This window comes from Rhinatrema bivittatum, chromosome 6 (genome assembly GCF_901001135.1).
Source record: "Rhinatrema bivittatum chromosome 6, aRhiBiv1.1, whole genome shotgun sequence".
Lineage (NCBI taxonomy): Eukaryota > Metazoa > Chordata > Amphibia > Gymnophiona > Rhinatrematidae > Rhinatrema > Rhinatrema bivittatum.
In genome coordinates, this window is record NC_042620.1 from 136381836 (window position 1) to 136398795 (window position 16960).

At 43.8% G+C, this 16960-nt stretch overlaps 1 protein-coding gene across 2 annotated transcripts in view; it reads left to right on the plus strand.

Annotated features, from left to right (window-relative positions):
* Positions 1-16960, plus strand: part of FAM171B (family with sequence similarity 171 member B) — a 43120-nt gene that overhangs the window by 19350 nt on the left and 6810 nt on the right. For both annotated transcript variants that reach the window (XM_029605966.1, XM_029605967.1), the window contains exons 3-6: positions 3346-3438; positions 4176-4319; positions 5423-5593; positions 16237-16353. In XM_029605966.1, the coding sequence (XP_029461826.1) occupies positions 3346-3438; positions 4176-4319; positions 5423-5593; positions 16237-16353 (525 nt within the window). The remainder of the gene's footprint in view (positions 1-3345; positions 3439-4175; positions 4320-5422; positions 5594-16236; positions 16354-16960) is intronic.

The window sequence follows — 16960 nt, forward strand, 5'->3', positions numbered from 1 at the left end:
CGCCCGCGCACAGGTTTAAAGATTTGCCCCTTAGTGTTCCAGCACTTAATTTAAGTCTAGAATTTTTATGGCAGGAAAAGGATTTTAGATAGTGTCCGTGTGTAACAGCTGCTCTGGGATGTGTGTGTGTGTGTGTGTGTGCATGTTATTGTTCCTCTAGGGCAGTGGTTCTCAACCTTTTTTTGGCTGGGACACACCTGACAGATGGTTCTCTCATGTGTGACACACTGAACATGTGACTGTCATGGGGCTAAATGTAAACATGCACTCTGCATCCACAGGAATCCCCTCAACCCCCAGCAATGAGTGCAGAGCAGATCTAGGGCATTACCCATACAATTCACCATACAAAAAAGATATTCTGGTTATGATTACATCTCAGTAAAAGCCAAACAAATTCCCTTTACTACCAGGCAGAATACCCCTCCTTATGAAAAGACAGTAATTTACCACTAATGCATGTCCTATTGAGAAAACACAACAAATAAGATTGATACAAATGCCTACATGCTAGTAATATACCTCAGCTCGGTCACACACCCAGAAGTGACCTTCACCAAGTACAGAAAGACCACAAATTATAAATATGGAGACAGAAATTGGAATAGAAAACAAAAAAAAAACCCCACTCTGCATGCAGGGCAAACCTGGAGAAATGGAAAGACATATAGCACTTAACATAGTCCCAGGATCTGCAATAATGCATACAAACTAATCCACACAAAGGTACACCTTTACTATGGAACACACTCAAACAGTAATAACTCTACCTATGAAAAGGCAACACTACCAATATTAAACCAGGCCCTAAACACTAATACACCTCCTATTAGGAAAACAGAACAAGCCAAGCTGCTATAGAGTCCCACACAGAAATCATTATAAAACTATACTAATAAATGATACAAAATAGCTGATGAAGAGAAAAATATCCAAAAATTAAAACTCATAAAAATTATTAAAAATTGTCCAAATATCAATACAGTATTTCAAACAGTAGATACATCACATAATACCCAATAATTAAAATGGCAGTCAATCAAGAAAAATGAATTTAAAAAGCCACCTTTACTTACCCTCTCCAGCAACTCTGGTGTGACACTACACACTGGTTGAGAATAGCTGCTCTAGGGGGAGAGGAGTGTAACTTGTTCTGGAAAGATGTTATGTGTTAGAGTTACTCTGGAGGCAGGTAGTGGGTATGTGTGAGAGTTGCTGTGGGTGTGTGTGTTACAGTTGCTCTGGGGAGGGGGGTACCCCATACTCTCTTGCACCCTCTCCATGCACCAACACCCAACGCACCCTCCACTTTCTCCACTTCCCTCTAAACCACTTTGCATGCTTCTTATTCCCCTCCCCCGGTGCTCTCCACCATCCTCTCTCTATCCCCTGATCTCTTCCCACTTAACCAAGCTGTCTCCCTCCAAGTTTGTCCCTCCCCACACTCTTTCCCACCCACTCCACTCCTTCCCCATGCTCTCCTCCTGCCCCTGCATGATTGCCAGCAGAGCAGACAGGAGCCTGAGGAGAGACTTCGGGGCAGGTGGCAGTGGCAAAGAAGGCTACAAATGCCCAGTCCCTGTCTTTGTCTGACGGAGCCTGAGGATCCCCACCAGACTTGCTGTTCTGACCACCATTATACTTATATTCTCATTTTCTTCACCTTCCCACTACTATTACTATTTATTACAATGCTGGGAGGCTGGGGAGAGGTTGGCTGTGGATGTGCTGCTAGGTTTTTGGCTTTTTTTTGCCATATTCAGTAAGCCGGGGAGGAACTAAGTTACTTAGATACCTTTATCTGAGTAACTTTAGCCAAGTATATTCAGTGGGAGATTTGTCCTGTTGAATATACCTGCTAAACCTACCTGGTTAACTTTCACCTGTTCACTTGCCGTTTGCTGGATTACTCAATATGGATCTGTAAATGCGTTTTGAAGCTTCTTCAATGTGCACTAAAATAATTTTAATGCACGTTGAAAAATATATAACACGCATTAAAACAAAACAACGTAAACAAAAAAAAAAAAAAAAACAGAAAAGACCCAGAAATGACACAACATGAAACAGTACAAAAATATTTTGCCTGCTCACCCTTAAAGACTGTGTGTGAGCATGAATGATGGGCATGTGTGTGAGAGTTTGCATTAATGTGTATCGTGTGTGTACCAATAGTGGCTATAGGGGAGAGATGATGTAAGATAGGAAGGGAGGGTAATATCTGGTAGGAGGTAGCATTTGGCTGATTGATGAGGATGAAGGGCCCAGCCAAGTAGTTTTTAAAAAAATTGAGCACCACAATTTCCTGTGGAAAAAATGGTTTGGAGTCTTTCTAAGTAGCTTCAGCCACAGGAAAGCGCAGTCTCTTGTTTCTACAGAGCCAAAGTTTTCTTGCACATTTCCCTCCCATGGCATGCAGTAGAACAAATGGCACGTTATTTTTAAACTAGGTTGTTGCTGTTTTGCCCTGAGAGAAGCCAGATATCAAAATTGCTTCCCACAGAGTTTAATGGGTGCTGTGTGGCTGTGGCAAGGAACCTGCTAGAAATATCCCAACCCTAGACAGAAGTTAGTGGGTTAGAGTCTGAGTGCTCCAGGGAGCAAGCAAAAGCCGTCTGTGTGGTGGATGGGTGGGTGGATAACTCTCTATGAGTTGGTTTTTAGGCAGAGCATGCGGTATTAATGGAGAGTCTGTGGTGGCTTGCCCTGCATACCCCTGAATATTTTGAGAGCCATAACTAATATCTTTTTGACCACCTCAAGTACTTCCTGAATATTCCCTTTCACAATGGCTATTATTCAGCGAAACCTGAATATCTCAAAATAGTCACCTTCCAATGTCCACAGTCTCCCAATTACTAGAGGAAATAACCGCAACATTGCTGGCTACCAATTCAGAGTAATCTCTAATAACCAAATTCATAATCTCATGTTCTGTACTTCCTTGTACAATAACATCATGTAGTTTTTTTTTCCTATTAAAGCAGTGGCAGCTAAAATATCAGAAACTGGGTAGATTTGCCCTGAAATACAGAAGCCCAGATTTCCTAGGTGTTGTGTTGGGTTGCATTTGTGAGTTGTATATGCACAACTACCAAAAGAACATGAATCCCAACTGGGCAGACTGGGTGGGCCATTTTGGTCGTTATCTCCGTCATTCACTGTGTTACTGTAATGCAGTTTGTGTTATACAAAGTACAAGTAATGAAACCAGGCATAAAAACTACTGCAACCTGTGAAGAGGCTTTGTTGGCTACATTTTCACTGCTTAACATATTTCTGCTATGTTTGGTTTACTGAGATATGACACATGTTATAGCAGTGTTGTCTTATTAAACTTTGCAGTATTTTCAGCAGTGACTCTCTCACTCGTCCCACAAAGCCAAGCAAATATATGGCTCTTTGAGGATACTGTCGTAATTACTGGAAAACTAACTGGTAGGTACAGAATTTTTATTGATGTGAAGCTTTTGTCCTTAAATGAAATTATAAAAGGGTTAGACCTGGGCAAGTGCATAGAATGGGAGTTGGAGAGGTCATAAATCAAAAGACTTAAAAGTCAAGTGGTTTCTCTAGCTCACCAGCATCCCAGACGTTACACCCTTACCATGTAGACCTGGATACAGCTTTTGTAACATATCAAACATCCAAGGACGCTGTCTAAAAATAATTGAAAGAAATTGTGGGTGCCTGCAGTTAACTAGGAGAGGTGGGATCTGCCTGAATATAATCGGCAAATAAATTATATGAAGCAGATCTAGAGGAAGTTCTTAAATGGTGTGCATGAAGTACCTATTTGCCAGAACCACTTATAGAGGGCTGCAGGACACAGAGGTGTGACTGTGGCAGCGTTCCCTTTTCATGGAGCTCTTGCAGTGCGCTGCCGTGCTGTGCACATCCTGTCATACCCATGCATTAACCCACCGGTTCTAAAAGCGAGCTAGTGCATAGGCTCCCAAGACTAGCTCCAAGACTTGCAAGAGAATTGTTTCCCTTCTGGTAAAATGGCAAAGAAAGCTGCATCCTCAGGGAATCGTGACAGCTCTCGTGTTATGTCCCTTCTTCAAGGGGAAATAAATATTCATGCTGGAAGGTATGCAGGATAAAATAGCTGCCGTAGGCAGTTTTAAATCTGAATCCTGAATTACTTCTGAAAAATGTTACTTTCTTTTCAGATGCCAAATACCAGCCCAGGGTTCAGTTTCCCAAACCTGGCAATCACAATATTGCAAATGTGACGGCATATCTCACTGTGCCACATCAGTTTTTAAAAGTGGACAGTTTTCTTTATACCACAGGAATTCTTTTTAATAAATCAGGTAACATTTTACAGTTTTTGCTGAATGTAATGTGTATTACCAAGTGGCATAGAACTACACAGGTTCCAAGTAGAAGGGTATTTCACTCTTGATGGCTTCAGTTTTAAAGGTCTATAAAAAAGCCACATATCATTCTCGACAGTTTGCACTTAAGGGTCTATGCAGTAACGAGAAGCATGCACACTAAGTTCCCGTGGCTTGCACTCAGAATAGTCCTGAGCATGCACCCTAATCTGGTCCCAGAAGATGTTAGCACATATGCACACGTAAATTCAGGAATATCGGATGAAAATTAGTGCATGCTTGCTAAATCCTAAATAGCTTGTTCTGTGCTCTTTCCAACCTCTGTGTAGTGCACGCACATACTAAGACCAGAAATGTAACACCTTCCAACAACCAGGTATGGGGAGGACAATTTTCAGAAGCCATTTATCAAGGCAGGCATGGGGTCTCAATCTCTTGCAACCGGGAGTGGGCAATGGAGAGGGGATCCCAGCATTGGGATCTGCTAGCTGCTTCCAGACGATTCTGATTGTCACTGTCAGAGAGAAAGATGCTGTGCTCAATAGACCATTGGTCTGAACCAGCATTACCCTTTATATGTTCAGAAGCTAAAGTGTAGGATTTGTTGTAGTGAGCTTTCCTATTTTTCCCCTATTGTAAATTAACTTTGTGAATGATCAATATCCCCCTCCTAGGAAGACCTGGGAGCTGTGCACCTGTGGCAGTGCTTCTACCTCTGCTTCTATCAGCCTCAGGTATACTTTCACAGTACAAAGGCAATCTAACGATATATATCACACATCTCATATATCAAAAACAAAAAGTGATATAATCATTTATATTTAATAAAAAGAAAATCAATAGTTTCTTTTTATAAAAATTATTACAATGATTAGAAAAGTTACATCATTAATAAAAAGAAATGATCATTAATAAAAAGAAATGATGAATCTTTTCTAATCATTGTAATAATTTTTGTAAAAATAAACTACATCTGCATTAATAGTATATAGATTATGTAAATCCTATTGAGTTTAACTGCATAAAACAACTAAAAAAAAGTGTGACTGCTCAAGTATACACTTGTTTTTCTTCTGCAGGTTTCAAAAGTATTGAATTGACACCTCTTGCTGCAGTATGTGTAAACATGTTTTCTGCTGGGAAGGAACTGAAAATAACCGGGCCCATTCACATAACACTACCTCTACCAGCCACAGTTTTAGTGAATATTGGAGAATCTGTTCCTGCTTGGACATTTGATATGAAAACTGGTACGTCTATCTGTGGTATGGACTGCAAAGTATATGCTAGAGCTATGTCATTATAAGGCCTTATTATAGAACAAGGATAGAAGTTCTACAACAACTCATTCCTGAACATACCCAGATCAGTCCAGACCAGTGGGTTTTGCATCCCTACCAGCAGATGGAGTCAGAGAAAAAATACTTTGGACACTGCTACATAACCGAGAGTGCCACCTGCAGTCCCTCAGTATTTCTCTGGTTCCAGCAGATGATAGAGGTGCACTCCTGCAGTCTGATAGTTAGTAAAAAAAAAAAAAGAGTTAAGCAGAGTAGTTAGCTGTCAGCGGTGGAAGCTCCCTGAGGTATTAGGCACCTTCGTGGGCCATCCCTCAGTTGAAACCGGGCGATCGGGGGGTTGGATGCCCCTGACTGAGCCTCACCCGCAACGGTCTGGTGGGTTTGATAGCCAGGGGCTCCTGGTTCCCTCGACCCCCGAAGCTGCTCCCTCATACTCCCCTGATCCTGTCAAACGCCAGGGGTAGCTGTCATCTAGATAAAGTTTAAAACAAACAAAAAAAAAAGGTTTTCAAGTCTCGAGGTAAGCAGCAGGAGTCTGTGCTGTGGATGGGCCTCGACAGCTTAGCTGCAGGCAAGCAGGAGAGAGAGGAGCAAGAGCCGCTACTCTGCTCGTCTTCAGCCCAGGGCTCCGGGTAGGACAGAGGGGAGGTACGGCCCTCGATCAGAGGGGGGATCGCTATTGACACGGTGGGAGTGTGGGCCGACGGGCCTAGCCAGGGACAAGATATCGCGCCAGGGGGATGATTTACCTGAGACTCTGGGCGGCAGTGTGTGACTTTCCCCGGCCCGAGGGTACCAGTCAGGGTGATTTACCGCGTGGCTGCAAAGGAAGAGCCATGGTGCCAAAATCCAAGATGGTGGCCTGCCTTGCTTATGGCGCGACGGGGCAGGTACTGGATTCCAAATCACTGTGCCTGGCCTGAGTCTCTGGTCAAGAGGGTTCCTCGGCAGGGGGCCGGGCAGGGAAGCAAGGGCTCTGGTTGTCAGGGCCTGTTTCCTCCACAATGGGGGTGGGTGCCCCGGGTTGCAGAATGTGGGGAGAGGATTCCCCTCCCATCCTGACCCCGGCAGAGCAGGGTTGCTCAAGTGGGGAGGAGAACACGCTACACTGTTCCCTTGGCGAGGGGGAGGATGACTCGGGGGACTTTTCTCTGGTGTTTGTTTTTCTGGCTAGAAAGCAGATTGCTTCCAAGAGGGGCCCCCGGATCTTCTGCAACATCTGGGGCTTCATGGGCCTGGTGAGCCGCATTGCTTGGGAGTCGATGAGGGGTCGGAGGACCAACATAGGGGGCTCCCGATCCGCAGGGAATGGATCAAGATCCGGTCTACAACCCCGATTTGGGTGAAGGCACCCGGGACGACCCGGATCTGGACACATGCCCGAAGCTGAAAGGGGATGATCCAAGCATACGCGAGGAGCTCCCTCATGCCTCAGGTGTTGGAGGTTCTGGGGGTTAAGATCTCCCAGGAGGAGTTGGATAGCGAAGGGGTTAACCCAGTCCTGGATGGTATCAGAGGACCGATGACTGCCTTCCCTCTGCCGAAGAAGATACATAAACTGGTGAACCGGGAGTGGGACTCCCGGGATGAAGGTGGGCAGAGCGATGGCAAAACTTTACCCCTTAGCGCAGGAGACCCTGGATCTTCTTAAGGTTCTGAAGGTCAATGCGACGGTGTCTGCTGTGACGAAGAAGACCACCATTCCCATTCCCATTTGGTCTTCGACAAATGAGTGTAATCCTTTTCCAGAGGATGCAGAATCCACCAAGCATTAACCAGCTATAGTTCAGTATTCATAAGGGATACTCCCTTCTTACCCTGTATTTATCCAAATCAGGATCATGCACCAAACTGAAGTCTCCTCCCACAAAAATACAATGGTCTGGATAAGGTAACAAGAGCTGAATTATAGCCTGAAAAAAAGAATGATCATAACAATTTGGAGCATAATGGTTGCATATAACAACTGGCTTCCTATGAAGTTCAGCTATCAGGATACTGTAACACCCTCCCTGGTCTTTGATTTTCTGTTTAATCACTAAAGGCACAGATTTACGAATCAGGATTGCCATTCCAGCCTTCTGTGAATCAGCAGAAGCAAACTTTACATCTCCTACCCACCAATTTAATATGTCTTGCATCAGTTAAATGTGATTCTTGTAGCAGAGCAATATCTGCAGACATTTTATTTAATGAGGAAATAATCTTCAGTCTCTTAATAAGGGAAGTAATCCCACAGACATTCCAAGAGACAATTTTAAGCCTAGATTTATCCATTAAGGTCACTAACTCGATACATTACTCATATATACTCATCTATCCACAGGCGTCCTCCCAGACAAGACCCCCGTGCAGTAGAGTCAGAGATACCTCCTGAGCAATCAAGCAGAAAAAACCATGGCACTTCCACATTTATTCAACATCCCCCCCCCCGATCCTCTTCCCCTACCCTTCATCCCCCCATTCCCTCTCAAATCCCAATCCTAATACCCTTCAACCTCTAACTGCATGAGGGAAGATCATGTTTTAGTACAAAAATCCTCCCACCTCCTAAGGATCCCCATATGATACAAAATAAAAGCAATGTCAAATACTAAAGACCAACAATCAAGGTCCTGGCTAATAAGCCAGTAGAGTGTTGTTGTATTTTGGACATTGAAGCGTGGGCCCTTGGTCGCTGTAAGCGATGGCACCTCCCACAGGGTGGGGCCCTGTGAGGACTTGCAGCGATAGGCTAGCTCAAGGCAGAAATGAACACAGAGAATTAGCTTTATTGTACTGCAACGTAGATGGTAACCCGAGGAACGGGTGATGACTCCAGCCAGGAGAGGAGGCACCAGATGGTAATGTTCCGTCAGTACGTTGCAGGGTGGAAAAGGCAGTTCCACAGTCTCACCAGGTCCCAAGAGGGAGATGGGTCCGGTAGTGGTCCGCGAAGTGGGTTAGGCTGAGAACCCAAGCTTAGATGAAGAAGCCAATAGATCCGGTAGGGTCCGCGGTGCGGGGTAGGCCGAGGATCTATGGAGAGAGAGATGAAATAATGCAAAGACAGAACTGAAGTGGCAGTACTCACTCTGATGCTGGTAGTTGTAGTAGAAGGGAACCCATGAGAAGCGGAGGTCCAGGGCGAACAAGGCCCCCGAGGAGCGGGTACCGTAGGCGTCCTGGTAATGAGTAGGCAACCCTGGAGTGTAGGTAGGAGCACAGCAAAGCCCCTGAGGAGCGGGTACCTTAGGCGTTCTAGTTGGTAGGAGGTAATCCCGGAGGGTAAGGAGGAGCGAGACAAGGCTCCTGTGGAGTGGGTACCTAAGTCGTCCTGGAGCGAGAGTACAGAGAGTGGGAGCGTCTGGTAACGTGGAGAGATCAGCATGGAGGATTCCTTGCTAACTCGTAGAAGGAATCGTGAGCGGAGATTAAATACCAGAGCTAGTGATGTCATGCGGTGGGGACGCCCCCGAGGTTCCTGCCATAACGCACATAAAGGATGGGGCTGCGCGCATGCGCGTGCCCTAGGTGACTCCTGAAGAAAGATGGTGAACGCAGTCGCTCTTGCCGGACCGGGGATGCCGGAGGGTACGGTGAGGAGAAGCGGCGGCAGCCATCTTCCCAAAATGAACTGAGTCGGGTAGAAAAAAGGTGAGCAATAGAGGGCGCAGCCGTCTGCGACCGGGCGCAACAAGTGTTAAGAGGTAAAGAAAAAAGACTCTAAATAACATAGCATAAGAGAGCGAAAGAAACAAAATAAATGCCCAGAATCTTGACCATTCTCCATGAAGCTGTTATATGAGAATTCATCCCAAAAAGAGTTTATTCTCCACAATAAAAAAGTCGTACAAACTTAAAAAATAAAAACCATCCATAAGCAAAAGAGACATTGTGCTCAAATAATCTGCTGAGCTGTGAAAACAAGGGGAGCTCGCATTCAGGATCTCAGTAACAACTAAGTGTCACATCAAACTGAGTAACGGAAACTGTCAGCGTGTAGTACCCCCCAGATAGAATGGGACTTTTCCTTCACCAAATGCTTCACACACTGTTTGACACCACTTTACACCATCTGGGAGAGCTACTCATAGGATATTTATTTAATTTATTTAACATTTTTCTATACCAAACTTCATGACAAGCTTCATATCAGGCCGGTTTACATCAAACTTAGGGGTTAACTTAACAGAACCATATAACAAGAAGGCCGAGGCGCAGATACAAATAACATGGAGAATAAAACTTGGGGGCTAGAGTAGCCAGGAAAAAAAGGACAGAAAAAACTGGAGAATGAACACGAATGAATATACAATGGCTGGGTCGGACATTTAGTCTATTGAACTATATGACGAAAACTGTTGCAATTTAGAACACTGTGATGCAAATTGTCTTCATTGAGCCGCCAAACATATAGAAAAGTCTTGAAAAACTAACACCTTGATATTATTATGCTTTAACAATTTCCTGGAGTGCAGCAGCTGGAGGATCTCTGACTTACTGGAGAAATCTAGAAGTTGTGCAATCACTACCCGTGGCCTGTCAGATCTCTCCCTCCTCAATCCCAGGCGATGGGCTCTCTCAATAAGCAATGGGCTATGGGATTGTGATAGGCCAAGCTCTGTAGATAGTCACTATTCTAAGAATCGTGCCAACTCTGACTCTTCTACCGACTTCGATATGCCCACGAAGCATTGATTATTGCGGCAAGATCTGTTCTCAAGATCTCCGTGCATCTCTTTTCTGCAGCATAGATTTTAACTCTGCCACTTCCTCTGATGCAGATTGAATGGCATCCAGATTGTCAGAAATCCATTGCTCAACCTCAGCAAAATGTAAGTCATATGCAGTCATATTCTTTGCCACTTCATCCAGCTTTTGGCCAATTTTTTTGAATTCAGGTTCAAGCGCCTCAACCACCGCTGCTTTAAGTTCAGCTACCACAGCTGTAGAAGTTGTTTCTCGGTCTGGAGTCTGTTGACTGTCCACCATCTTCCCCTCCGGGCCTTGTCAAATCTTTTTCTTTATTTCTCTTCGTCATTCTCGTAAGCATTACAAAATATTTTATGCACAGATGAACAAATGTAAATCCGCACACCAAGGAGCTCAAATGCAGCACATGTACACTCCAATGGAGACGGATTCAGAGGGTGGAAGATTGGAGCAAAGCAAGTTACATCCTACCTACTATACCACATAATCTCAAAATAACATTTTTTATTAAAAACTAATTTCATCATAGTATGAATGTTCTTCTGGGTATTGTACAAGCAGGATGGCAGTCCTCGCGTATGGATGACATCAGATGGAGCCCAGCATGGAAGTTTGACTTCAAAGCTTCTTGAAACTTTGAACATGCCTTACTGGGAATGTGCAGCCTGCCATACTACCACACCTCTATGCAGGGCCCCTTTAGTCTCATTTTTTCCATGGAGTCCACTGTTCATAGATCTTTTCTCTCTACTGCTTACCAGGGATATTTTTGCTTTCCAGCAGTGCAGGTATCCTTCTTCGCAGGGCCCCATGGTCTTTTATTACCCTTTACTCACCTTTAGTTGGTCTTTGAACATTTTATAAGCTTATGTTCATTTTCATTTGTCATATTTTGCACTGGTGCCCATGCATTGAGATGGCAACCGTCATGATTTTTCTTGATATTATTTGATTTTACTTTATTAATTTTTCAATCAATACCCCAGGCATCAAAAATGTCCCCCTTGTCCTTGCCTTGGAGTCAATCACAATGTTGTTAGGTGTCCCCTCTGCACGATTTTAACCCCTAGAAGACATTGTTCCTAGCTTAACCTCATGGAAAAGCACTGTTACTGGCGGTGCATCGAAGGAGAGGGGAATATCCATTCCCTCAACATCTAGCATCAAACAGGACCAGGGAAACAGGTCATTGTAGGGGTACTTTAAGGATTTTTTTTGTAGAGATGGACTGGCTGCTGCCAGTGAAGCAATATAGATAATTACAGCACAGTGAGATTGCACTGATCAGATTTGTAGAAATAGCCAAAGCTGTTGAAATGCTAAAATGTAAGCAAAAGGTTAACCAGTATGTTAAAGGTCAGCATTAAGTTTCATTTCTGCCTTCTTAGCTGAATTTACAATCATGCGGTCCATATTCAGCCTTTATCTAGCTAAATTCTAGCTGGCTAAGTTAGGAGGCTAGCATTTAGCCAGATAAGTTAGGGGCGGTCCAGGGGAGTAACTGGGGGGAGTTGAGTTAGCTGGCTAAGTTAACTGGTTAACGTCAATATTCAGAGTTAGCTGGATGACTGAGCCGGCTAAGGCTAGTTGAGTCAAAGAGCTGTCCTAAAGTTAGCTGGTTATAGCCATATAGAACTCCGTATGACTTACAAGAATCCAGTCTTATTAGCATATATGAGATAAAATTATAATATCAACCAGTTGGAAAATGTTATGCCAGTAAACAAACTAACTCATTGGTGTGAAAGTTTAGGGGCAGTGATGTATTTAACTGAATGTAACAGCTCAGAAGAGCTGAGCTGGGGTTTTCTCTATATTATTTAGTAAGCTGCACTGCCCCTATATTGCGACCGTCGCTGCCCGATGTCTCCACTACACCCACCTTACCTCTTTGGCGACTCCCTCTTTGCCTGTTGGAGGTTTGGCTGCTGCGGTGTCATCTTGCCGTTCCCCTCCGGCGTCCCCGGACCGGCTGGACGCTGCACACCGCCATGTTTCCCAGCAGCCTAAGGGCGCGCGCGTGGCACGGCCCCGACTCAAATACCAGCAGTAGCGCGAACATCAGGGGCGTCCCCCTGAGGTGACGTCATCCTCACTGGATATTTAAGGTCTCTGAAATCGCTAACGAATCGAGAGGATTACCACATTGATATATGCTGTAGAGAGGATATGAATGAATCAACAGGCATCAGCATGGGACTTGTTGAGGTTATTGGGCCTCATGGCATCAACAGTTCACGTTACTTCTTTGGCAAATCTTCACATGAGAAAAGCCAAATGGACCTTTAGATCACAATGGAATCAAGCTACTCAAGATCTTCGGGACAGCATCCACATAACCCAGCTTGTGAAGGATTCTCTGTCCTGATGGCTGATTCATTGCAATCTGACCAGAAAAATATCATTCCAAATTCCTCCAGTGCAAATTGTCTTAACCACAAATGTGTCCAACCTGTGCTGGAGAGTCCGCATAAAGGGACTCTGGACCCAGGGCCTTGGTCTGGTCAGGAAAAGCTTTATCAGTTAAACTTTGTAGAGCTGAGGGCAGTATTATATGCTCTAAAGACTTTTAGAGATCAGTTCATCAACAAAGTTATTCCCATTCAGATGGACAATCAAGCAGCAATATTCTACATAAAGAAGCAGGGAGAAACAGGCTTGTACCTCCTATGTCAGGAGACTATCCAAATGTAGGACTGGGCTGTTTCTCAGGGAATGGTCCTCAAAGCCATATACCTGGCAGGCAAGGAGAATATCCTGCCAGACATATTGATTCAGGTCCTGAAACACTATGAGTGGCCCCTGAACAGGAGGTAGCAAGCTAGATATTCAGTGAGTAGAGCACTCTGAAAACAATGGTTCCTCTTTTCTACTTCAGAAGGAGGACTCTAGGCATACTAGTCTTAGATGCCTTTGTCCTGAATTTGGGTCAGGGTCTATTGTTTGCATATCTTCCAGTTTCTCCAGTGGCAAATACCTTAATGAAACTCAGAAGGGACCAGAGAACTCTGATCCTCATAGCTCCCTACTGACGGAGACAGATTTGGTTTCCAATTCTTTGGGAGGCTTCCAACAGGAAAAAAATCAGGCTGGGGAATTCCCTATCTCTCATCACTCCTGAGCAGGGCCTGTTGCCCCATCTACAGTATGGATATTTGAGAGAGTAACTGCAACCCCTAGATCTTCCTGAGAAAGTGTCTTATATTCTTCTGGTTTCTAGGAAGGATTCCACAAGGAATCCCTAAGGATTAAGTATAGGAGATTTGCCTTTTGGGATGAGGGAAAGGCTCTAGATCCTTTCTCTTTCTTCACACAAAAACTGCTTGATTAACTTCTGCATCTTTCTGAGTCTGGTCTTAAGAACTCAGAATTCATTTCTGTGCAGCTGGCACTTACCACCACCATGTAGAAGTTAATCCCATCTCTGTACAGCCTTTAGTTGTTCGTTTCATGTGAGCCTTGCTTCACTTGAAGCCTCCCATCAAACTTACCATTGTGTCATGGGACCACAATATGGTAATGACCTGGTTAATGAAAGCTCCCATTTGACCCTATAGATTCTGTAAGCTTAAGTACGTGATCTGGAAGGTAATATTTTTGCTGATGGTCATTTTGGCTTGCAGAGTCAGTGAGCTGCAGGCGTTAGTGATTTATTGTCGTTATTCCAAGCGTTTTCACAATACTGTGGTTCTGAGCACATATCCGAGCGTACTGAATAACCCGCAGTCGGACGCGGGTTAAATAGATGCTAATCTTCTCATCAATCTTCTCCCTCTAACCTCATCAATCTTCTCCCTCTAACAATTCTTCCCAGACATAATTTGAGCACTGCTATATACCTCGTTATATGATTTATATTGTTTGTTTGTTTTTATTTATTGCACTAAGTTATTGTTCAGTACCAGTTCCAGTTTCTGTTTAAATGCTTTAGATGTAAGAAGTTGTTGTAAATGTAAACCGGAGTGAAGGCATTTTTTTGCTATACCTCGGTATATAAAAAGCTCCTAAATAAATAAATAAACAAATAATCCACCCCCTAATGCAATAGGGGAATTAGCGCCTATTTAACGCGCATCCGACGCGGAGTGAATGAGATAGCGCTCATCACATGCAAATGCATGTGAATGAGGCTATTACTCATTCTCTCCAAATGCAAAAAATAAATGTGTGCCTGGAGCAGGCATTAATAGCTGAGCGCATTGAAAAAAAGTAAAAAAAGAAAAAAACCTCTCTGCCGGCCGCTTTGAAGACCGACGCTGATATGCTCAGTATCAGTTTTCATAACCGGCTGACTGCAGTTATGAAAACTGACACCGAGTTTATCGGCGTCTGTGTTCATAACCGGCAGACCGCCGGAAACTGCGGGGTCACAACTCCCTAATTTGTTTATTGCATGGCGCCTTGTGGGCCCTGGTAAGAAAGCGGGCGCTGAAAAGTCAGGGCCCGTTTTCCGCATTTAATATTGCATCGGCCCCCTAAGGTAGTGTCAGACTTCTATCTTAACCAGCCAACGTTCTCTCCCAGGCCATATGTCTACAAAGGCAAACAAGTGCTACACAGTTGGACTGCAAGAGAGTCTTGACCTTCTATTTGGAGAGGACTGAAGACCTTAGAAAGTCTACCCAGCTTTTAATTTCTTTTGACACTAATAAAACTGGAATTGCCATTGCCAAATGCACCATTTCTAATTATCTAGCAGATAGCATGTCTAGGCAGGCCTGAATCTGGTGGGTCAGGTCAAGGCTTATAGTGTCAGAGCCATGGCATCATCAGTGGCCCACATAAGATCAGCTGCCATGGTGGAGATCTGCAAGGCTGCAACAGGGAGTTCCCTCCACACATGCACATTGTGCTATTGCTTGAACAGGGACTCCTGACGCGACAGTACGTTCGGCCATTCTGTCCTGAGGAGTCTCTTTGAGGTGTGGAACCTGATCCCATTCTTTCCAGGGCCTGTTATTTTGGTACCAGACTAAGGAAAACTCAGAAAATGCAATAATGGTAAGTTGCCACCAGAAAACAATTTCTGCCCACTGGTAACATTTGGATTTTTTTTCCCCCCCCTTTTTCATTCTGTGCAGTCTGTAGCTAGGTATTATTCTATGAGTGAGGGCTGCCATCCTGCTTTTTCTCAGAGAAGCAGAGAAGCTTACCTGTTCTCCAAGGTTAGCGAAACGTCGGTCCTCACAAAACCGATCAGCTTCCCCTTGGAGTTGGTTCTCCAAGTCTAAACTAAATTATAGACAGAAGAGGCCTCACGGGGAGGTGTAGCATGCTGTACATGCCCAGTAGGGCATGCTCAAAGTTTTTAGAAAATTTGAAATCAGACTTCTGTGCCAGGCTGCATCTGACATTGCCAATGTACGAGGACTGATATCCTGCTGTCCTCGGAGAACACTTGTTACAGGTAAGCAACTCTGCTTTATTCAATCCTTGCTGAATCTATGAAGGAACTGCTGCAAGATAACCCTATTTGGCTCAGTTTGGGGGTTGAAGTACAGCTGGGGAGAGAATTACTTGTTTTCTTTGACATATCATCCCCAAACTGCAAAGAAAATTGTAACTTTGTTATCTTACTACAGAGATATAGTGCCACCACACTGCAGGAAGTGTTTCAACCAGAATGACTTTTGATTTAACTGTTTCTTTCATAACTTGATTACAGTTAGTCTTTAGTCTGTGCCACTCAATGTATTGGGTTGCACAGTACAGCTTCAGTTTAGACCTATTTTGTTTTATTAACCCAGCAGAATGGTGCCTGTTAAAAGTGTCATCGTTCCTCTCGGGACTAGAAGCAACATAAGAACATATAGTGTTATCTAATCTATGTTAGCATAGTATACGTGCATAAAATTAAACTTCTGCCTTAAACTATTCATCTACTACCTTCCTTTTAGGTGCGTGGATAAATCGTAGTGGGGGAATTGTAAAGCAGGAGAACAGCCATTTAGTATGGACATATGCTGCACCACACATGGGCTACTGGATAGCTGCTCCGCTCTCTGGACCTGAAGGTAGTATGTACATATAAACAAAAACAACAACAAACTACAGCTAACTGCTTGAATGCAACTATACTCACATACTATAGATAGAAGAGGACTTTAAAAGAAATACATTCTCCCAAGATGCCAAAACAGATTCAAATTCAAGAACTAGGACTGTCCAGCAGAAATGTATTTTCTCTTCACAAAAGATTTTCTCGAGTGCCTTCATTTTATTGCTGACTGTTCCAGAAATATCCACTATTAGGTCAATATGGGGGGTAATTTTGTAACATTGCATATAAATTATCCGGCAAATATGTACATAAGTTGTTCCGATTTTCAAAGCGGATCTATATGCACAAGTCCGCTTCGAAAAATTACCCTGGCAAAAATACTTGCACACAATAACATCTGCCATTTGGTGCGTATAGTGAAGCTGAAAGAATTTATGCGCATGGGGTGACTTTTCAGAGTTACCCGTAACATATTTGGACCTGATTTTCAAAAGCTTGAACGCACTTAAAATTGTGTTTTACACATGTGAATGCACTTTACCCATGTAAGGGGGCTTTTGAAAATTGCTACAATATATGCCACTGAATTATCAATAGGCTTTACTTGAGTTAAGTGCAGT